Source organism: Otolemur garnettii, unplaced genomic scaffold, assembly GCF_000181295.1.
Source record: "Otolemur garnettii isolate 467f Iridium unplaced genomic scaffold, OtoGar3 scaffold00014, whole genome shotgun sequence".
Classification (NCBI taxonomy): Eukaryota; Metazoa; Chordata; class Mammalia; order Primates; family Galagidae; genus Otolemur; species Otolemur garnettii.
Window position 1 is genome coordinate 29,100,315 of NW_003852409.1, and position 24,010 is coordinate 29,124,324.

Below are 24,010 nucleotides of genomic sequence, written 5' to 3' on the forward strand. Positions count from 1 at the left end.
GGGTGGGAGGTAGCTGTTCTTTTTTGTTCATAGAGCTCTGAACCAGCATAACCCAGTCATCTCTTCTTTCTGATGAGGGAATTCCAGCCATCATGCTAGATCCTGGACTTCGCGCTTCAGCCTGAACTAGTGGCTGGAGAGGCCTTTGGGTTGTTTGCCTGCAGGTGAGCACATGCTACTTGTAGGAGGTAGAGGGAACTTACTGTGCAGTGACCACTAGAATGTTTATAGCAGCATGATTCACAATTGCAAAGATGTGGCAACAACCCAAGTGCCTTTCAGCACGTGAATGGGTTAATAAATTGTGGTATCTGTATACCATAAAAAGATGGAGATTTTGTATCTTTTGTAATAACCTGGGCAGATTTGGAGAACACTCTCCTAAGCAAAGAACCACAAGAATGGAAAATCAAGTATCACATGTGCTCAGTACTAAATTGAAACTAGTAGACTAGCAACCATGTGTTCACATGAGAGAAAAACTCAATTAAATTCAAGTGGGGGAGGGGCTGAGTAAGTTCCCACCCGAGGGGGACATTGCACAAGCATATGGCATACTGCCTGGGAGAAGGACACAACTACAACCTAGACTTTAACCTTACAAAAGAAAACCACGTCACCTTCTCATTTTAATATGAAAAAGGAAAAGAATACGTGGAGACCAGAAGAATAGAGTAATCTGAATTGTTCTCTTGGTCACTAATGTCCCCAACCCCTTGAGGTCAGTTTTGCCCATGTAACTCACTTTGGCCAATAAAATGTGAGTGGAAATGACATGTCACTCTAAGCAGAAACTGTTAGAGCCAGTTTGTGCTTTGCCAATTTCTCTTTCTGCTAACTGGGATAAACACAACCAGCAATGTTCCAGACAGAAAATGCTCCAGCAGCCTGGATTCTGGAAGGACAAAAACTGATTGGCCAAACCACAGCTGACTAGCCCTGGACAAGTGATATGAGTGAGAAACAGATTTTGGCAATTGTAAGACGCTGGGATTTTGAGTTTGTTTGTTACTGCAACATAGCCTGGCCTATCCTGACTGATGAAATGATAGCTTATTAGCACAGAGCCCGGCTCAATGTAAGTGCCATCTTTATTTGTCTCCTAGCTCTTGAAAGCTAAACCTTCTTATCAAAAGGCCTGAAGGCATACATTATGAGTTTGGCTTTGTGAAGAATTCGATGGAACTGGAGTGAAGGCTGCAGGGAAGGGAGTAGTTTGCAATCAAAGTGAAAAACAGAGGCCAGATCACAAAGGACTTGCAATGGAAGTTGTATATCTGGCTTAACCCATGTAGAGGGTACAAAACAAAATCACCTTTAACATTCCAATGACTAAGGCCTCATATCCCTATCAGAAGAGAAAGCATCTTCCTTACCTCCTTACCCCAAGTTCAGTCTGAACTTGGAGTCAGCTGAGGTTTCTGCTGTCTCAGAGAGGATCAGAAAATCTAATTTGTCCTCCAGAGGGAGGGCCTGTGTTCCTGGCTGTGGGTTTCAGTGCCTCACTGTGTCAGCTGAAAACAGACTGGCCCAAAGCAAGCAGCATAAAATAAACAATTGATAGACCTCACCACACTCAAACGTAAAACTTCTAAATGACAAGAGAAGCCATAAACAAGCTAAAAACAAGCTATGGCCTGGGAGAAAATATTTGCAATTTATATAACAGATGAGGGATTAGCATCCAGAATATATAAAGAATTCTAAAAAATCAATAAGAAAAAGACAAATGGCTCAATAGAACACTGAGCAAATGATAAAAAAAAAAGTCGATTTATAGGAAAAGAAATTCAAATGGCCAATAAACTTGAAAAATGTTCAATTTCGCTAGTAATCAGGAAATAAAACATTAAACTACCACGAACAATATTTCACTCATCAGATTGGCAAAAAAAAAGTTTTATGTTAAATGTTAGTGTGGGTATGTAGAAATGGAGACTCTCGGATACTGTCTAGAGGCATACGCGCATGTCCATAAGCATAAATAATTGAAGGAAGCCCAAATGTCCACTTGGGCTTTGCTAAATAAACCACAGCACAGCCCCTCTAGGAAGTACTATGCAACTATTTAAAAGAATGGAGGAAACCTAGGACATCACATGAAGAGAGACTGCTGGATGAATAAAGCAGGTGGCAAAAATATATAAAGTAAGACACCTTTATAGAGACAAGAGGAGAGAGAGAGAAACAGAACACAGACAATAATTATTTTTATATAGATACAGATGCACACAAATTCTGGAAAGGATGATTCAAAAGGAAATAAGAGAGGCAATCTCAGACTTTGGGAAGGGACCTATTATGGGGTGGCAGTGGTGGGTAAGGGAGTGGTCAGAAGGAATCAAAAGGGATTTGAGTTTTATTGTTAAAGGAGAAAGTTATTTATGGACTGCTTATGTAGATGAAAATTATTATTTAGAAAGAGAAGAACAGGCTGTTGGGCAGACCAGAGAATCTTTTCCCACCGACAGAAAGACATCCAGGAGCACATGCATGCCCACCCCTGATGGGGACAGCCATTTTTCAGGGGGCAGCAGGGGCAGAAACAGTGGGTTAGTCAGGACAAGCTGACTGCTGCAACTACCACCAGCAGCATCTCAGTGTCTTTACACAGTAAAAGTTTCTCCTCCATTCACTTCACAAATCCATGTGGAGTAGCGGGAAGGCTCTGCTCCACACAGTCACTCAGGAACCCAGCGCCTCCTTCCCAGTCTATGGTTCTGTCATTTTGTAGCTCTTTTGTCTTCCAGGCCTGGAAGTGGCCATACCTCACGTTCCATTGGCCAGAAGAACTTCATCATACGGCTTTGCCTAACTTCAAGGGAAGTTAAGAACTGTAGTCCAGCTGGGTGCTCAGGAAGAGAAAAATGGCTTGGTGATCATGTACAGTCTTTGCTACACTCAGCTATGGAGGCACCAGCTCCTATTTGCACAGTTGTTTTAGGGCACTCAGAGCTGGTCGTCTCACCAACCCCACAACTCCTCCTCTCTTTCACCTCCCAGTACCAAGCCATTTTCCCCAAGGCACCCTCATAGTGTCTTCTTCGGAGGGGTTGACCATCCTCTGAGTCTAGACTGCCGTGCAGCATTCCCATCTCAGTGTTTTGGCCCTGGAGGAAATCACTCCCTGCCCCCCAGGTCCACATGCACACCCTGATGATCAAGGGAGAAAGTTCACCTTGCTACACGAGACTACAGAATGCAGATTTCATCCAGAAGCTATGGGAAATTCTGAAAAGATTCTGAGTAGGGCATTGACGTGATGACATCCGTGCCTCAGAAATTGGTGACAGCAAGAGGAGGGTGGATTGGGTACGGAGGGGCTGATGGGGCCCCTGCCTAGTACTCAAAGTGACCAGATCACGTAGGTAAATTTGTGGCATAAGAAGAAGACTGAGAAATACCCAGCTTTCCTCAAGGCAGGCCTCTTGAAATTAGGTCAGCTGAGAAGACGGACTTCTAGACACTGACAGTCTTTGACACAGGGCTGGACCAGGTAGGGGAAGCACCTGGCAGGAAGGGAGCCTGGGTGGGCCACTGTCTTTCTGAGAGGAAGTGGCTGGGTCAGTGGGACAGGAAGCAGACCTAAGGAGGGAAAGCTGTGAGCCAGGACTGTCTCAGGGACAACAAAGAGGACAGGGCAGGCACCTATAAAGATAGCCCTGTGCTTAGTTGAATGCTCTGCTGCTGTTTTGAAATTCTTAATAATTTTATCCTTGAACTTGTGCTTTTTGAGTGAAGATAATGGGACCATGGAGCATGTATGTGAACAGAAGAGATAGCTTACAATGCACACACCCACTGTCCTTGCCCCCTCATTCACAAATGGCGATTTTAATGCCCCATGAGCAAGGATTTCCTGTGGATCCACAGTGGGAGTCCAGTGAGACTCAAAGCATGTTACTTCTATGACTGAGTGGGTGGGTGGGTGCTGACACTTCCCCTTCCAATCAGAATGTGCTTTACACACAGTGTTCTAAGCAGCATGGACTTTGAAGAAACCATGTCGTATTCTTTCTTACCCACCTTACTACCCTGTATTAGCTAATCACCTAAGCTGAAAACCATGACGTAGAGGAGAGGAAAACAGAGCAGCCATACGTCCTTCTCCTTCCAGTTCTTCTCTACTCATCTGTAAGCTGAAGGTAGACAGCGTATGTCAAGAAGTGAAATAAAAATGGTGAGTTGGGCCAGGTACAGTGGTTGACACCTGTAATCCCAGCACTTTGGGAGGCTGAGGCAGGAGGATTGCTTGTCCAGGAGTTCAAGACTAGCCTGAGCAACATAGAGAGACACCTGCCTCTAGAAAAAAAATACGAAAAATTAGCCAGGTGAGGGGGCATGTGCGGTAGTCCCAGCTACTTGGGAAGCTAAAGTGAGAGAATCACTTGAGCCCAGGAGGCTATAGTGAGCTATGACTGTGCTACTACACTGCAGCCTGGGTGACAAGAGTGAGCCCCTGTCAGTAAAAAAAAAATCCCAAGTAACAGTGAGTTGATTTTGTGCAGCATTCCTACCGTTCTAGTGAGAACAAAACACACATGTCTACATGAGTTATGAAATGTGTGGCCCATTTAGGTGATTCTGCATACAAGTTAATGCTCTAATATTTGTGTTTAAAACTAACTTTGCAAACTATTAAGTCAAATTATGCTAATCATTTAAAATTACATCACTTTTTTACTTAGAGTGACATTAAATAGGAAATATAAACCACTGTGAAAAGGCAAGAGAGAGACCACTAAAGAAAAGGAAGGAACTTTTTTATTTTAATGTGTTTTACAACATCATCACCTGCTTTTTGCAAAAGGGGTTCCTGTTTTCATTTTGCAACTGGGCCCTGCAAATGATGCCACCAGCCCTGCAGGGTTGTACCTGGGACCTTAAGACGCAGCAAAAGTCTTGCTGCTGGAAAGCATTTTAGCTCACTTGTCTTTTGACCTGGGGGTTGAGCTCCTTTGAAATGGGGCTTGTCTCTGATGGTGGTGGCAGATTTTCCAAGGTGCAGAGCTAGGCTGCCTTGACTCAAATCCCAGCCCTGCTTTTGCGGGCTGTGTGATTTCAGGCAAGTTACTTCTCTGTGCCTCCACTTTGCCAGCTCTTAAGTGGGGATTTTGATAACAGTACCAACCTCAAAGTCTTGTTGAGATGGTTAGATAAGTTGATACCTGCAAAGTGTTTGGCACAGCCCTTGGGACCTACAATTAGGACTCCATGTCCATAATTATCCAGCATTTCCATAATTTCCATAATTCCACTGATTAGTGGAGGAAGCTCCTATGTGACCTATTTCCTCTTGCATCTTGCTGATGCTAGAAGACTGGGTCTTCTCACAAACCCAGTCCTTGTGCTGAGGAAGGGGCTGCATGGAACAGGGTTGACCAGTGGGCCCTGGGCTAGGGACTAGGGTCGGGGAATGTGCTGTCTCCAGGGCTCTGTGTGGGGCTGTGGAGGTGGCAATGGGTCTGGGGCTGTGTTGAGGGATGTTGGGGAGGCTCTTGGTCTCCACGTCTGTATCAGTGAAAGGCTGCCATGACAAAGGACCACAGAAATGTGTTTTCTCATGGTTCTGGAGGCTGGATGTCCAAGATTGAGCTGTCAGGAGGGTTGGTTGCTTGAGGCCTCTGTCCTTGGCTGGCAGTTGGCCATCTTCTCCCTAGGTCTTCACACTGTCATCCCTCCATGTGTCTGAGTCCTCAGATCCTCTTCTTATAAGGACACTGGTTCTATTGAGTTAGGGCCCATCCTAGTGCCCTCATTTTAATGTAATTACCTCTGCCTACTGCCAGATACAGTCTCATTCTGAATTAGCAGGTACTGGAACTCCAACATAAGAATTTGGGGAGACACAATTCAGCCTTCATAATGTTTGTAAGTGGGAGGCTGCTCTGTGGGTCCCTGTAGCCATGTGATCACACACCTGTGTGCCTGCATCAAGGTCTGTGTGTCTGTCCGTCGAGTGTCTCAGAGGCTCTGCTCCATGAGTCTCCAGTGCTAGGGTTCTGGCTTTTGGTGTGCCTTTGCTCATGAGAGCTCAGCAACATTCTGTGTCATCTCAACTGTGCTGGGAGTGTGTCTGTGAGTCAGTCTGCAAGCCAGGACATTGCAGGACTGAGAAACTGGGGCATGTGATAATGGGATATGCTCCCGTCCAGGTCCCTAGGAATGTGGATCTTAGTACACATGAACTGTGATCAGAAATCTGTTGTCTGTGACACGTGGCTGGCTGGAGGGCAGGATTTGAAAGGAGAGGGGCAGGAGTGGATTCATTTGAGAGGAACAGTAGGTTAAGCATATGTTGGTGATGATGGTGCAGGGACAGCAGCTGAGGCTGGGCTGGCTCCAGTGTGTATTCTGTGGCATGTTGGTGTCTTTAAAACTACGACAAAACCAGCAAAACAATGGGACTGAGGGGATCTGCCAGTGGGGACCTGTGGAGGAGGACACAGCAGGACTAGAAGGGTGAATCTGTGAAGAGGCCTCCTGGTCTCAGTGCATTCCAACCCCTCCAACACTGACTTGCTCTCACCACTCATTCTTTCCAGCTTAAATGAATCTGCGTACCTTGAGGCCTGGGAAAGTTGTGCAGGTATGACCCCCACTGGCAGGCTCCCACTCAGACTGTGTTTAGTTCTTTACAGGACTCATCTCTGTTCCTCCCTACAAGGCTGCAAGGTTGGGGGAGTAATTAATATTCCCATCTAAGAGCCAAGGAAACTGAGGCCCAGAGAGGCATAATGACTCGGTCAGGCTAGGCAGGATTTGAGCTGAGCTCTCTCTGATTACACTCAAGATTCCAGGGATGGTGTTTGGTTAAGAAATGAATGAATTGAATGGAATGATAAACTATTTCCTGTGATTTGAAATGGAATTGATGTCCAGGTCCTGGTTAAAACCCTCAAGGGCAATAGCTAACACTTTCTCTAGCACACCATTAGCCCTGTAATACACGGGATGGATCACTTTGATCTATACTTTTTGGAAAACCAATGGCAGATAAGAAGAGACATGGATCCTGGTGGCTCCTGACCCAGGCAGCAGACTTCTCCTGGAGAAGATATCAGGAAGGGGTTGGGTAGGACAGAGATTCTCTTGTCACTCACAGATTGGTTTGGCTCAGTTGTGAACTTGGATTTGAGCCCAAGTTCTGGCAAACACTAGCCTTTTCTTTTCCCTTTCTCTCCTATTTTTGTCTTTTTTCATCTCTCCCTTTATTTCACTGAACAGGCTTAAATGAACAGCTCTTTGAAGTTGTTTTTTCATCTCTAGGTCTTGGAGGATGAATTATCCCCTTGGTTGCACCTGCTGGGTCTTTCTCTTGGTGGCTTACTTCCTTGTGTGTTTGTAATTTTTGTCTATTAATTTACACTAAAGTAGGCCTGTTTTTCCTCTGTCTGCCTTATGCCCTAGGTTGTGTCTTCAGAGCAGGTTGAATATTTCCTCTGCTGGGGAACCACAGTTTTCCTCTGGTCTCAGATGAGATGCTGATTAGTTCCTCAGGGTAAGTGCTCATGGCTCAGGCTTCATGCTGGAGTTTGGTACAGCTCCGGCCTCCCATTTGCTTTTTCCACTCCTGGCCCAGGTGAATGACAAGATGTTTTGCCTCTTTTGCAGGCCAGCAGGTAAGATTTTTCTATACAAGTTCTAATAGGTAGAGCTGCTGTCCTTGTTTATTTGTAAGTATGGTACATTCTAATTTCCATGATGTTGTCTTCTGTGTGGTCCAGCATAATCTAGACATGTATTTGTCACTAGCTCTTTTTTGCCCCCTAATTCTTATGTTTATTCTTTTTTTTTTAAACCTACATCTGTAACTTCATCTGCATTCTCATTCTTTTGCCACAAATTTCTTTGAGGGTCAAAGTCTCCTTCTAACCATGGTTTTGGGCTCAATCTACAAGTTTTGATAAGGAATGTTTTCCAACCCATTACAATGGCCATTGCAATTTCATTTTTGACCTTTCATTGATTTACACGTTTTATTGACTATCTGAAGTTTCCTTTTTCTTAATCTTTTGTCAGTTCTAATCAACTTTTAGAATGAATACTAACCAGAAAAGAGAACTAGAGAGATATCTAGAGATGGTTAATTTAACCTGAATGCTTAAGTAAATCAATACTGCCCAATTGTCAGTATACAAGGCAGTTATGGAGTCACCAGATCAAATCCCTGCTCTAGACATGACTTAGCCATGTCACTTGGGTCCCCCCAGCTCTACTAACAGTGTTGGTGCCACTGGCTGCTCATTAGAAAGACAGTGAGAGCCTGGGGCAGAATAGTTCTGTCCCTCTTTCTCTTGATGAGCACTTCTTTGTGTCTCCTGGCTTTATGCTTAGATCTAGGATCTTGGTTCCAGCTCATTGAATCCACGGGGCTGAAGATGCCCTTCCCATCCTCAGTAAGCCCCAATGGTCAATTCCTCTTTGTCTGGCTCCTGGTGCCTCTTCTTTTTTGACTTTGAACTCAACATGCATTTGTATGTATTTACATGAGCAAAGCAAATGGCTACAGTTATTGTAAGCCACTGTTTGGGGACACAGCAATAGGTAACAGGAATACTGTCCTATTTGCTACAAGGCATAGTTAATTCCTTGGTAGACATGAAGAGACAGAGAATTGTATCATTTGTTCATTCATCCACTCACTCAGCAGATATATATCGAATCCTATTGTTCCCTGGGCTCTTTCCTAGGCACTTGGGATTCAGTGGCAAACAAGATAGACAAGATAAGTAAGAAAGGAAACAAACAAAAAATTAAACAAAACCCAAAATATCAGGCAGTGATAAGTGCCATGATTAAAATAAAACTTGATGGGATAAAATGACAAATGAGGGCTTTCAACTAAAGGAACCGGGGAAGTTTGCTCTGAGGAGGTGGCATTTAAGTTGAAAGAAATATCAAGAATAAATATGATCTGGCAGCAGAATATTCCAGGCAGAAAGATTTCCTAGTGCAAGTACCCAGTGGGGGAGAATGAGCTTGGTGTGTTTTGGGTATCCTTTAAGGGTAAGCATGGCTAGAGCAGAGTGAATGTGGGAACAAAGGACAAAGGAGAGGACATCTGAGAGACAGGCCAGAGCCATAACAGGGGACTTTACAGGCCACAGAAAAGATTCTGGATTTTTTCTAAATGATGTGGAAAGGCACTGGTGGATATTTTAGTAAGTAGTATATTAGTCAGAATAGGATAGGCTCTGCTGCAGTAATAAATAAGCCCTAAAATCTCAGTGGCTTGCTCTGATTGTTTAATTCTCTGCTATGTTTCAGTCAACCATGTGTCTGGGGGATGTCTTCTAACTGGTAACACAGGGCCACAGGCTGCCTCCATCTTGTGGCTCCATCATTTTGTACCTTCACCCTGAGGTTATCTACCTGGAGACAGGTAGAAGGATGTCCTAGTTCATTTTTGTGTTGCTATAAAGGAACACTTGAGGTTGGATAATTTATAAGGAAAATAGTTTTATTAGGCTCATGGTTCTGTAGGCTATATAAGATGTATGGTGCCAGCATCTGCTTCTCATGAGCCCTTAGGCAGCTTCCATTCATTGTGGAAGGCATCAAGTGCAAGGATCACATGGCAAGAGAGGAAATGAGAGAGATGATGGAAGGCTTTTTTTAACAACTAGCTTTTATGGGAGCTAATAGAGTGGGAAGTCACTCATCACCTCGGGACAGTGCCACATCATTAATAAAGGATCTGCACCCATGATTCAAACACCTCCCGTTAGGCCCCACCTCCAACATAGGGGATATGTGGTTTGGAAGGTCAGATATCCAAACTATAGCAAAGGGGAAAAGAGAATGGGAAAGCACAGCAGATACTTACCCACCATAGCCCAGCAGTAGTGGGTATCATTTCTGCTCACATCCCATTGGCCAGACTTAGTCACATGGCTAGCCCAACCCAAAGGGAGGCTGGGAAATGTAAAGGGGCACACAGATATACTAGAGACCCCAATAGTCTCTGCCACAGGCCATATATCATCCCATTTATATTATATTTCAGTTGGCACTCTGCTTACTGTGTGGAAAATGTGAATGAATCATTAGTAGTGGTAATTTCAGCTACAATCCCACTTTTCAATCACCTCCTAACTCCTGACCCTTTTGAGTTTGTCATCTGTGGTCTCCAATGCCAGGCACATTTTACCCCCTGAAACAACAACAACAACAACAACAAAAAAACCCAGGTAGTGAAAGTCATGTTATGAAGGGAATAATTCACAGTTATAGTAATGAGTTTAAAACCAAAAGTTAAATCAGGAAGCCCCTGATTCCCAGACTTTGAGATTTCATGGACTGGTAAATTCCAAAAAGTATCTTGGAAACCAACAAAGAGCTGAACAACAAAGAAACCAACAAAGAGTCTGTCTCATAAGTACAATTACTGTCACCATCACTTCATAAAATGAAGAGCATCTTAGTATTTATCAGTTGGAAGGAAATAATAACACAATAAAGAACATTCATGCAAAGACATTGGACAAATTTATACATTGAACACCCCTATACACACGCACTTCACACTATCTGGATATGCACAGGCATTATAGGGTAGGTGGCTTTTTGGACTTGCCTACAAGAATCTTTTGTCATCATTAAATAAGTGAATCTGTGCTGTGACCCGCTGTGGAACTACACGGAATTGCCTGCGTGAGAAGCTGCTTGATGACAAATGACCACCTTTCATGTGAAGAATCACCCTCAAAACTTTCCATTTGAGAGTTACATTCAAAATCAGCTTTTCTGCTTTTCCTGTGGTGTCTTAATATCCACAGTGTCCCTCTTCAGTGGCAGCCATGTGGGCCTCTTTTAGTAACTGCTCACCTGTCCAACGTGTCTTTCCCTGCAGGGCCTCAAAGTAAATCCTGTGCCTACCATGTAGCTTAAGTTTTAAGCCAGAGGATTCCAAACACTCCACTCACCCTCAGTATGTCCAGTATTCTTTATGTGAGGTGGCAGGACGCAGACCCTGGTGCAAAGCTATTTATACAATGCCACACAGCCCTATTTGCCTCATTTCCCCATTTGTACTTCATGTCTCATGGACAAGCATTGCCCCATGGGCTCAAGGCTGCAGGGCTGGGTGCACAACAGAGGCTGAGGTCCAGAGCCAGACACAAAGGTCTAGGGCAGGAGTCCTCAAACTTTTTAAACAGGGGGGCCAGTTCACTGTCCCTCAGACTGTTGGAGGGCTGGACTGCGGGCCCTGGGACAAGTCAGCTGCTAAGCAGGACAGGCAGTGGTGGCAAAAACACTCGGTGGGCTGGATAAATGTCCTATGTGGGCTGCATGTGGCCCGCGGGCTGTAGTTTGAGGACACCAGGTCTAGGGACTATGATGCTATGGTGTGAAGGTAGCTGCACAGGTAATGGGCAGAAGTCTGGGTGAATGTGGGGGGGGGGGCACATGCCTGGCTGCTTGGTAATAAGCTACATGGGACCCTGCATGGTGAGCTGGGGAATCTTGGGGCTTGCCAGAACCTGCAGGAGCTGGCCAGACTCCACTCACTTCTCCAGGCCTCCTGTCCCTGCCCCTCCAGCCTCCTGTTCTCCAGTCAGACTGAGCTCCCTGCCATATCTACACAAGACATCCTTTTCCTATTTTTGCGCCCTTTTGCACATGTCCTTTCTGCCTGGAACACCTCCTTCCTGAGCATCAAAGGGATACACAAGAACTGAGTTTCAGGTGTGTAACATTTGGGATGCCCAGGAGCCATCCAGATAGGCATGTCAGGAGGTTGGGTAGATAAGTTTGGAGTTCAGGGAAGAGGACTGGGCTAGAGGCATAAACTCAAGAGGCATCAGCATAATGCCAGACTTAAAGCCATTTATGGATTGAGATTCTGTGGGATGTGGCTCCCACTGGCCCTCAGCCTGGGACACTAAACCCTCTCAACAGTGTGTGACCTACAACTGTCACCTCACCCCCTTCCCTTTCCTCCCTTCATACCAGCCCCACAGACCTCTCATCCTTCTTTGCCCACAGCTCTTCTTGTCTGCCTACCTGCCGACTGTCCCTCAGTCCTCAAGGACTAGCTGTACACATTTTTCCCTGCAGTTTCTTCCTGGAAGAATGAATATTTCTATTCCCACTGTTCCCATTGCACTTTGACCATAGGTATTGATGCCCTTGGCAAATTACTTCTCAGTATATCATAATACTTGTGTCATGAGTAAATATTGAGCAAGATTAACCAATGTGGCTTCCCCTTGGCAGTTCCTTCTGACACCAACCTGAGCCTCTTCCTTCTTTAGAATTTAGGCTGAGTACTTCAGGGAAGAAATGACACAAAACATAAACAAAAGCAAGGGAACAGCAAAAACAAGTCATTACTTTCTTGGCTTTGAGTTTTCAAATTTCACCTCCCACAAATCCATGGCATTAAGAGAATGAGAAGACAAGCCACAGACTGGGAGAAGAAATTTGTGAAATGCATATCTGATACAGGAGGATTATCCAAAACATACAAAGAACCCTTAAAACCCAAGAATAAGAAAAAAATACTCAAAAAATGGGCCAAAGGCCTTAACAGATAACCTCACTAAAGAAAGATACACAGATGAAATATAAGCACAGGGAAAGATGCTCCACATCATATGTCATCAGAGAAAGGCAGATGAAAACTGCAACAAGATACCACTGCATTTCTATTAGAACTGCCAAGAGTTGGAACACTGACACCACTAAATGCTGGTGAGGCTGTGAAGCAACAGTAACTCTCATTCATTCCTGGTAGGAATGCACAATGGTACAGCTCCCTTGGAAGAAAGGTTGGCAATTTCTTGCAAAACTAGATACAAACCTTCACATGATGTGTATAGAAGCTGTATTCATACTCACCCCAACTTGGAAGCAGCTAAGATATCCTTCAGTAGATGAATGCAGAAACTATGATCCATCCAGACAATGGAATATTATCCAGCACTGAAAAGAAATGAGCTATAGAGCTGTGGAAAGACACAGAGAAACTTAAATGTACTTTACTAAGTGAAAGAAGCCAATTTGATAAGGCTACATGCCGTATGATTTCAACTATATGATCTTTGCCTGGAAAAGGCAAAACTATGAAGACAGAAAAAAAAAGCAGCGGTTGCCAAGCGTTAGGAGGGAAGAATGCACGAACGGGCAGACCACAGAGGATGTTTGGTGCTGGGAAACTGCTCTGTACCATACACATGGACACACTCATTGTACATTTGTCCTAACCCATGGAATGTATGCCCACCAAGAGTGGACTTCAGGTGACAATGCTGCGTCAGTGCAGACTCATCAGTTACAACAAATGTACCACTCTGATGGGGGATGTTAATAGTGAGGGAGGCCGATGCAGGGACACCCAGAGTATACGGGCAACCCTCTGTACTTTAACACTGCTGTGAACTTAAAACTGCCTAAAATATATATATATAAGGGAAAAAAGTTAAGACAAAAAGAAAAGAAAAGAAATCAATGTCGGAGAAATAGTCTGAAAGACAATATGCTTCTGACTTGCTAGAGCCAGTTTCTTCAAAGAGAAAAGTTTGTTTGAAATTTTCACTCGGAAGACTGGCCTAGGAAGAACCACATTGCTGGGCATAGAGTTTAAACTCCATAGGAGGCATGTGTGAAGTTAGAGCAATTACCCACCTACCCACACATGTAGGCTTACAGACTTAGAGGGTTTTGTTTGTTTTATTTAAAGAAAGCTGCCTAGAATGGGAAGGAATGTGGAAAGGCTTAGAAGGGTAGAGGCAGAGAGTTTATTTTATTTTTTATTTATTTATTTAATTAATTTATTTATTTTGAGATAGAATCTCACTCTGTCACCCTGCCTAGAGTGCGGTGACATCATAGCTCACAGCAACCTCAAACTTCTGGGCTCAAGCAATCCTCCCGCCTCAGCCTCCTGAGTAGCTGGGACTACAGGCACCTGCCACAAGGCCTGGCTAATGTTTCTGTTTTTAGTAGAGAGGGGGTCTCACTCTTGCTCAGGCTGGAGAGAGTTTAGATGCTAATTGTAGGGTAAGATGGAGTAGAGATGCACAGCCACGCTCTTTGCATTTGAGAACCAGGTGGGATAGGGTGTCAGGTTGTTGAGGGGACAGAGAATCATAATGCAGCATGGACCAATACCTTGGGCAGTTTTCCCAAGACCCCTCAATTGCCTGTCAACACTTCTTTTCTGAGGAAGCAGCTATGTTCTTTATGACCCTGTCCCTCTAAACAGCCTTGACTGGATCGAGGTGGTCACCTGATCATAGATGGGCCAATCAGAGTCTTTTCCTGGGACTTTTAAAGTGCATCTTAAACAGCCAATTCTTACTTAGTGGTCAAAGTAATAAGAAAATATGAAACTGTCAGGAGGCCAGGAATGGTGGCTTATACCTATAATCCCATCATTTTGGGAGGCTAAGGTAGGAGGATTGCTTGAGGTCAGGAGTTTAAAGCCAGCCTGGGCAACATAGTGAGACCTCATCTATATTTTAGAAAGTAGAAAAACTAACTGGGTATGGTGGCATGCATTTGTGATCCCAGGTACTTGGGAGGCTGAGGTGGGAGGACCGCTTTACCCAAGAGTTTAAGGTTGCAATCAGCTATGATGATGTCACTGCACTCTAGCCTGGGCAACACAGCAAGACCTCATCTCAAAAACAAACAAACAGACCTGTTAGCAGTCTGTGCCTGCCCTGTGGAGGGAGGTCTGTGATGAGAGGGAAAGAAGCTGAGGTACAGGAAGTTCTGTGCATTTGGGTCTCTAGTTTCAGTTCTTCCTGAGCACGTCTGCAGCCCTAACCTTGCTGAGGTTTGCACCCCTTCACCCCACCTGTGTCTGTCGCAGGGTCTGGCACACAAAAGTGGGCAAATGGATGTGATAGAACCCTGCCCCGTGTCCCAGTTTATTAGGTAGACCTGACCTTTATTGAGTCTGCCAAATTATCTTCCCATAAGTCTGGAATTGGGGCTTAGAGAGGCCTTGTCAGAGTCCGTGGGTCACCAGGACTGATGCGCCATAGTCTGTGGGCTGAAGACACTGTCATGGCAGCCACATTAGACTGTGGACAGGGAGAAGAAGCCAAGTGGTCAGAAAGAAAGAAAAAGAACAAAGGCAGACACACAGGCAGAGGAGGAGCCACAGGGGAGGTGGCCCCAGAAAAGCCCATTTCTGCCTTGTGACTTTCACAAGTCTGCATGAGAATCCCAGTTTGTTCCATGAATTATCTTTTATTTATTTTTTTTTGTTTTGAGCATTATGTACAACTGGGACTTCATAGTGTACGTATATCATATATAATATACATATTTTTTGAGATGGGGGTGTCAGTCTACACCCCAGGCTAGAGTGTAGTGGCATGATCATAACTCCTGAGTTCAAGTGATCCTCCTGCTTCATCCTCCCAAAAAGCTGGTGTTAATAGAATTTCTTTCCTCAGTAGGTCCTTGGTCTTGGGGATTCAAAGAATGAACCCAGGGACTACAGATCAGTGGTAAGATAGGATTTATTAGACAGAAAAGAATGCAGAAAAAGCACTAGCATTTCTGGCAGAGGGAATGACACAAGTTACAAGATCTCTACCTAGGTCCTTTGTTTAGGAGTAAATATAGTCACATGAGTCCCTTGTAGTTACATTTGACCAGGACTTGGTAACAAATGAATGGTATAGTCCCTTAGCTTGGCATGGCATGGCATTCCAATTAGCTAAGCTAGTCCCTTAGCTTGGCCTGGGCAATGTCAGGGCATTCCATTTATCACATTGCCCAGGCCTATGAAGCTTATATGAAATTGCCCAGGCCTAGGAAGTGGGGGGGAGGGGTGTCCCTGTATCACCCCTAGGCCTGTGAAATGCTCACAGGAGAGTAGCACAGCCAGAGGAGGGCTCTTGAGGTCCAAGGGTGGTTCTGGGATTGGCAGGGGGAAAGTGCATCCTCAACACTAGCTTTGTAAGTGCTCAGTCTATATCCAATCAACAAATCAATATCTCTGGCCCTCAGCTGGCAGGGAGGTTTCTGTGTGCTCCTGGCACTCTCAGCAGCCCCAACCTTCACTGCTGTTGCTGCTGCTGCTGCTGCTGTGGTCTCCGTCAACTTCTTAGGGACCTGTGGGCTTCAGCTTCACTTGGTTCTCCATCTTTAGCCTTCCTGGGGCCCACTGAACCAATACCTGGGGGTGTGACGCAGGAGGTGGGAGCGGATCCTCCTGGGAAGCCCCGCCTGGCTGAGCAGGGCACCACCGGCCCTGTATCACTGGGACTATAGATGCATACCACCACACCTGGCTAATTTTTCCTAAAGACAGGGGCCTCACTATGTTGCCCAGGCCTCAAGCCATCCTCTTACCTTGGCCTCCCAAAGTGCTGGATTATAGGACTGAGCCACATCTTCATAATATATTCTAATAATAGCAAATAAAAACACTTTATACATACATCTATGAGTGTGTATGTGACTACACATAATTTTTAACGGTAAGAGTTTCTTAAATTATGACTTAAACCTTTTATATTACAATTTAAAACTATTTCTTAAAACTTTTCTTTATGGTAGTGTTGACCTAAAAGGAAGACACTACAGCAAAATTATAATGTAGAGTTTATTTGGGGCAAGGTTGAGGACTGCAGACCAGGACACTTACAAGTTGCCTTAGGGAGTGCTTCAGCCAAATTCTCTTTTATGCCTACAAGAGTTTAAAGGCAGTTTTATTACTGATAACCAAATAATCTCTGAATAATATCTGAACCTCCCTATGGACTGTGAACATCTTGAGGGCAAAACTGACTCCGTTCATCTCTCTAAATCCAGAAGGCTGGCCAGGACCCCTGGTGAAAGAATGAAGGAACAACCATCACCCACAGAATCAGGGCTCTGCCTAACACGAAGTTCTCCAAGACTCTAGAATCCCATTCAAGGGTTTTGTAGACTTAACGTCCAAACATTGGCTTTAAAGCTTGCCACTTCTGTCTCCTTTTCACCATAATGTGACTCAGGAAAGCCACTTCATTTCTCTAGTCCCAGTTTCCAGTTATAACATGTACATCACAGGACTAATGTTGGTATTGAATGAGACAATTTATGCAGAAGGCCCTAGCCCAGTGCCTGGGCACAGAGGAAATGCCTGGTGAATGGAAATTATCATGATTCCTAACAGTTGCTATTGAAGACTGATATCATGCATTCATGAAATATTTGTTGAGGATCTGCTATGCCCTAGAGTGATGAATAAGAGAGACAAGGCTCCTCAGGCACCTGCCTTTGTGAAGCTTGCGATCTAAAGAAAAAGAAGTAGCTTTTCTTGAATGTCTTCTCTGTGCTGGCTCTCTGGGTCACAGCCCCTCTCCACTAGGGGAGGTATGGAAATCAGAGTTTGGATCTGTCATTTTGTGGTACCTCAGTGTAATAAAAACAGGTGTGCATGTGCTTATGGCTCCTGAGTTTCAACAGCACTGTTTGTGGGTATTTCCTGTTCATTTTTCATATGCTTCCGGTCAAGCTCTTGTGAAAGAGAGTCAACCACATCTGCACACCTGTTCCACAAACAGGTTAATCCCACCTCCCTGCTTTCTGCTCCTACTAGCATCTGTGTTCAATCCAAGACAGAGCACAGATCAGACTAAAACTGTGTAGATAAGGAGAAAGTTCTGTTTAACCAGCAAGATTCATAACTGATGAGATTTTACCCTCACTCCTTCAAGGGAGAATCAATCTGTTCTAGTTCCATCAGATCAATACCAGAAAACAGCCCTGGGAGTAATGATGTATTTAATAATTGAAAGAGCCCTTATGGAGGGCTGAAAGAGGAAAAGTGAGTGGTGGGGCTCTAAGCTTCAGGAAGCACTTGAGTCGCTCCTCCATCAGTGGGCTGAGGCCTGATGAGCGGGAAGTCCTGCCCTGACAGTTCTCCACACTTAACCCACCTCTTTCAGAACAAGTAATGTGTGCGGCTTTGAACACTCTCTGGGGTCTTCTCGTGTCTGAAATGTACTGACAATTCTTTTCCAGATTACAAAGCTCATATATGTTCATTATTAAACATCTTTTAAATCTTAGTTGGCTTCTTCCCTGATAATGGAATAGGGATTTCTTTTTCTTTTTTGGGGGGAGGGAAATATGCCCAGTCCCTCAGGAGGTGACTAGGATTGATAAAGCCAATTTCCCAGGCTCCTTTGCAGTTAGGAGTGGCCATGTGACCGGTTTCTGTCCAATAGATCTTAGCAGGTCTGCTGGAGAGTTTCTGTGAAAGCTTTTGCTCCAAGGCCAAGACCTAATGCCAGGGAAGCACTCCTGTGCTCACCAGGAAAGAAACTTAAGGAGAGAAGACATCAAGCTAAAGAGATCAGACAGAGAAGGATGATGGACATGTGTTCTTAATGGCTTCGTTTGCATGTAACAAGACTGAAGATGACCACTGGCCAGGTAAATAAATGCCTACCGTTTGAGCTACTGTTGGTTGGATTTTCTGTTATATCCATCTATATTCCTAAGCAATACAATATGCTAAAATAGAAAAGGATAGTTTCAGTGTAAACCATACCCAAGACAGTCACTGTGAATCAGTTAACATTGGGTATATATATTTTTCAAGTATTTTATGCATACATGAATACAGATGGTCCCCAGGTTATGAACAAGATATGTTCCTGAGAATGTCTTTAGGTCAGATTTGTATGTAACTCAGATCCTTGATGAACAGCACATATATGGTAATAATGATAACAATACTATAATGGTTTGTATGTGGTAACAATAATACAGTGCAGTACTGTAGTAATAATACCCCTGTATTGTAATAATAAATTACAGAAACTGTTATGCTCTTTATTTTAATTTGAACTACCAGAACATAAAAAAAAAATTCATATGAACAGTTTAGACAGGTGATAGAAATTTCAAAAAAGAATATTATATTAAAGGTTGGTATTCATCTAATGCATCAATGTCTTGCTTGGGGGGCGCATTTCATTCACTGGAAGATGATGGTAAAGGTAGTGCTGGAGGGGCCAGAGTGGGTGCTGGACAATCGGGATCTGCTCCTGTGACCAGATGAACAAGCTTAACAGTTTCTTGAAAAAAGCATCTAGGATTGTCTGCACAACCTTTTTCTTTTCTTCATCATAAACGGCCTTGTAGCAGCTGATGTTCACACGGACTGCACAGTAAACCTTTGTAAATTGCTTCCTGTTAGGCTCTTGCTCCTCAAGCTTAGCAAAACCTGCTTCAGTAAGACAAAAGTCTTCAGCTAATTCTTTACTTGGCTCTGGATCTTCTGATTCTTCATTTTTGTGTTTCTCTCAACTGCTTCTTCCATCTGTGAGACTAGCCGTGAGGGTACCAGTGCTACCCCACCAATTGCTTATGCGCTGAGGGTTTGTTCAGGTGTTCAGAAGAAACTAGCTCTCGAATGATTACTTCAATTATTTAATTATATATTACCCTTATGGGGAGCCTGGGAGTCTGTTCATAAGTATAGAATGCCATAAGTTGGGTTGTCCATTACCCAGGGACTGTCTGTACGTACAAACAATCACAGATACATATAAAATTGATGGGCTCATATAACAAATGCATTCTGTTCTATAACCTGTTTTTTTTTTTAACTTGACAAAATACCATGATATATTTCTATGTCAGTACAGCTTTTTTTAATGACTCAATCTATTACTGGACATTTAGGCTATGTCCAATATTTTCTCATTACAAGCAATGCTGCAATAATTATCCTTGAACATGCATCTGTGTGCACTTTTCTGATTGTTTACTTTGGATAAATGATCAGACATGGACAAAGGGGATGTGCATATTAAACGTTGACACATCTATCTCTAAGATGTTTACTGAGGGGCCAGTATGTGTGACACATTTATGCTTGGTGAACAAAACAGATATGTCCCCTGCGTGGGTGGAGCTTTTGGTATAGTGGGGAAACTGACAGCTGCACAGGTAAACAGTGGATGGTTACAGATTATAATGAGTGATAAGCAGGAAATGGACTAATGCGGTATGGATGGAAACAGCAGGAACATTTTTAGATAGATGACCAGCAAAGGCCTCTGAGAAGGTGACATTTAAGCTTAGAGTTGAAGGATGAGAAGAGCCCAGGTCCTGTAAAAAGTGAAAGGAGTGCTCCAGGCATCCACACCGCGAAGAAATAGTTTTGATATTTAAGAATCTAAAAAGAAGCCAGTGTGGTCAGAGCAGCTGGGAGGAAGATGGAAGGGCAGGCTAAGTCCAGACAGCACAGGACCTGGTAGGTCATGCCGGAGCATTTAAATTTTGTGTTAGTGCATGGAAAATCACTGAAGGGCTTTAAGCAAAGGAGTGCCTGCTGCAATTTGTTATTATTTTTTGATTGCTCTGGTTGCAATTTTCTGTTGTTTGAGTGGGATAAAGCCAGGAGACTCAGCAAGGAAGCTATCAAAATGGTCTAGGCCACATAATATGGTCTGAAGTAGGGTGTATCCTATATTTATAGGATATACAAATAGATCAATGGATAAAATAAATTTATAGGAATATACAAATTTGTATATCCTTTATTATAGGAATATACAAACAGATTAATGGATAAAACTGATATTCCTATCATATAAAAATATATAATATGCAATGGATATGCCTATTTTTATACGAACATTTATATAGAAATCTACAAATAGATCAATACATAAAAACAAATCACTTATGAATAGAACTTAACTTTTGATAAAAGTGTATATTACTACACTAGTGGCCCATAGCTTTATTTACTGATGTCTTCACATTCTATTTTAGTATCTGTTAAAGCCATATTCCATCATCATTCTTCCATTTCAAATATTTCCTAGATATTTCTCCACATTTATCCTCAAGATAAGTTTCAAAATAATTGTATCATGTTCCACCCCCATCTAACCCCCCAAATCATATTGGTTCTTTGATCTGGATTCCACTAAATTTATAAACTGAGTTGGAAAGGTACAATGTCTTTGCAACATTGAGACTTCCTGCCCAGGGATTTCTTATATTTTTTCACTTATTAAGATCTTATTTTGTCTTGTTCAATAAGGTTTTATAGTTTTTTTTCTATAGACCTTGTTACTCCTTGTTACACTTATGCCTAATATATGCCTTGTAATATTCATTACTAAGGTGAATATAAATTTTTCTATCATCTTTCTAAATGGAAATCACTGGTATTTAGTGGTATATTTGGGGGATTCTATGAGTAATACCTGCCTCCCTCTTGAGTCTGGAACAAACTAAGTCATAGATACAAGAAAAAGACATAGCAGATTGGAAAGTACAGCTTTTGATATGTAGCTAAGTGGGCTTGATATATTTTCCCCCAAATTGGGTAGATTTATTTCTATAGTTGAAGGCAATGCATGACAGTAGTATCTCTCTGCTCCTGCACATAGGTTCACATAACAATGTAGTGACAGCATATGAAAAGATTTTCTCTCTGCAGCCAGCCAAATCAAAAAAGCAGAACTTAGAAGCATCTACTCTTGTTCAATTACTTCTCCCAAACTCTCCAAACACTTCCTACAAAATCACTCATAAGGGAAGTCTCTATATATGGAAAAGAAGATTTCTTCCTTAATATTTAAAAAAGACTTTGATTTTAGTGTTTATTTTATAACTAACCACTTTACCAAAGCCTCTTAAAATTTTTAGTGATTCTTTCTTATTTTGGGGGGGGGGAGCACTTATGTCATAATCAAATGATGGTGAGTTTATCTTTTCCTTTCCAGTATTTGTATTTCTTATTTATTTTTCTTACCTTATTACATTGGCTTTAGCCTGTGGCAATTATAGCAAATTTCCTTTGTTCCTTAAATGAATACCTTTCGTGTTTCACCATTAAATGTTTATCAGCGGCTTCTGATAAACTTTGTCTTGTTAAGAAGTTTAAATTTTCTCGCAGCTCAATTTACAATTGCTAAAATGTGGAAACAGCCTAAATGCCCTTCAACCCAGGAATGGAATGGCAAGCTGTAGTATATGTATACCATGGAATACTATTCAGCCATTAAAAAATGGAGATTTTTGCAGCATTTGTACTAACCTGGATGGAGGTGGAACACATTATTCTTAGTGAAGCATCACAAGAATGGAGAAGTAAGAATCCTATGTACTCAACATTGATATGAGGACAATCAATGACAATTAATGACATGGTGTGGCATGGGGGAAGGGGAGAGCAGACAGAGGAGGGAGGGGTGAGGGAAAGGAAAAGAAAAAAGAGAAAAGAAAATAGTGACTAATTCTCACATAAACTGGATTTAATTTTGACCAAAGTACATTACTTAAACATTAATTTTTAATTCAACTTGTTAATATGTTGTTTAGGATGTTGCATCCTCATTTATAAGTGAAATATGTTTGTAATTTCCCCTTTACAATAATATATTTTTTCTAATTAAAAAAAAAGACATTTAAATTTTCTTCCTAGTTTACTAGGAGTTTTTAAAAAATTGTAAGTCATTGGTTTTTGAAGTTTATTAAATGCTTTTAAAGCATCTATTCTTATTGCTAATTTCCTATGATTTATTTTCCTTTAATAATGCAATAAATTTATGTGTTCCCTAAAGTAGAATTTTCTTTGCATGTCTAAAACAAATCTTGCTTGATCGTGGTGGGTTTTTACTTACTTTATAGTAAGCTGGATTCAAATTGCCTAAACTTTATTTACTAATTTTGCAACTACTATTACTTAAGTGATTCACAATTTGGAGATTAATCAGTGAACTTTAAAAGGTGGTCCTGGCTCAGATCAATTTGGGAAATGCCAAATTGTGAAACAAATGAAACATGATTCTTTACTCCTGTACTTCCCAGAGACCTTAATATGCTGAATTACTGTGATTCTACAAAAGGTAGACTGTAAATCGTATGAATCATTTTCTCAAGGTATTTGACTACAGAATCTCGTTTTCCAAAAACACCTATTAAATTCTCCAGAGAATAGCATTCTATACTAGTTATCTGCAATTTTCTTTTTTGGCGTTATCTCTGCTGGATTTCGGTATTAGAGTTATGCTAACCGTGGGAATTGCAATGGAATTTTTTTGTTTTTCGCTTTCCTTTTTCTGTGCAACAGTTTAAATGATATTGGGATTGTTTGTCCGGGATGGTATGATAGATCTTGCTGTAAAACCATCTGAACCAGTGGCATTCCTCAGTATAAGGATGCTTGGAATGCACACAAGCTCGCATGGCTTCCCCACAGTATGATTTTCCCCCACAGCCAATTCTGCTTGGCACCCTTTTCTTTAGAATCAAACAGTTATTTTGGAAAAGCCCAGAATGTGCAAAAGTTTGCACTAGCAAACTGATGGCGATCACCCTTGCACGGTCCTCAGCTCCTAAATACTCCAACCTCTTGCCAAGAATTCTTTCAAATGACACACTCGTCTCTGCGTGGGGTGCCTGGCTGGGCAAGTTAAGGGTGCAGGATCAGCTTCTGCCATTCCCACCAGTCCACTCTAGCTAAGGTCACGCTCTGGAACGCCTCCTTTTCCAGCTCCATTTTATCCTTGGCTAGTACCTCTCCCCATGTACTGCAGGGTAGGACTAGGACTCCTGCGTGAACCTCTCCTTCTAGAGGCTTCCCTGAGGCCTGCCCCCATATTCCAGGCCTCTGTGGGTAACTCCTGTGCCCAGCATAAGGGGAAGCCGAGAATTGCTAAGAGACTGGGATGCTGGCTGAGCTCACCTTAGGTCAGCTGGGGCGGTGAGAAGAGCTGAGGGATTCTGCGGTTCAGTAAAGCCTAGAAAGACTGGGTGGGCGGGGTGTCCCTGGAAGAGGCCAACTTTCAGCCTGTGGGCCCGGGGCTTCCAGGGATCTGCGGCTGAGCCGAGGACCGGTCGAGGGTGCAGCGAGGCCTAGGAGAGCTAAGCCGGCTGCCGGTTCCCGGAAAAGAGCAGTTTGGGGGCGGGGATAATCGATGCCCCAGGCTGCAGAGGCCGGGGACTCCCGGGGGTGTGAGGCTGGCGTGGAGTCGCCCGCGGGCGCGGTGAGGCCCGGGTCGGCGCGCCGGGGCCCTGCCTG

The 24,010-nt window shown here is 43.1% G+C and overlaps 1 protein-coding gene across 1 annotated transcript in view; it reads left to right on the forward strand.

The window, feature by feature from the left end:
• Nucleotides 1–23,906: 23,906 nt before the first annotated feature.
• The window catches only part of MVB12B (multivesicular body subunit 12B), a 173,288-nt gene continuing 173,184 nt past the window's right edge, over nt 23,907–24,010 (forward strand). Inside the window, exon 1 of the mRNA XM_023510574.1 lies at nt 23,907–23,975. Coding sequence (XP_023366342.1) covers nt 23,907–23,975 — 69 coding nt within the window. The remainder of the gene's footprint in view (nt 23,976–24,010) is intronic.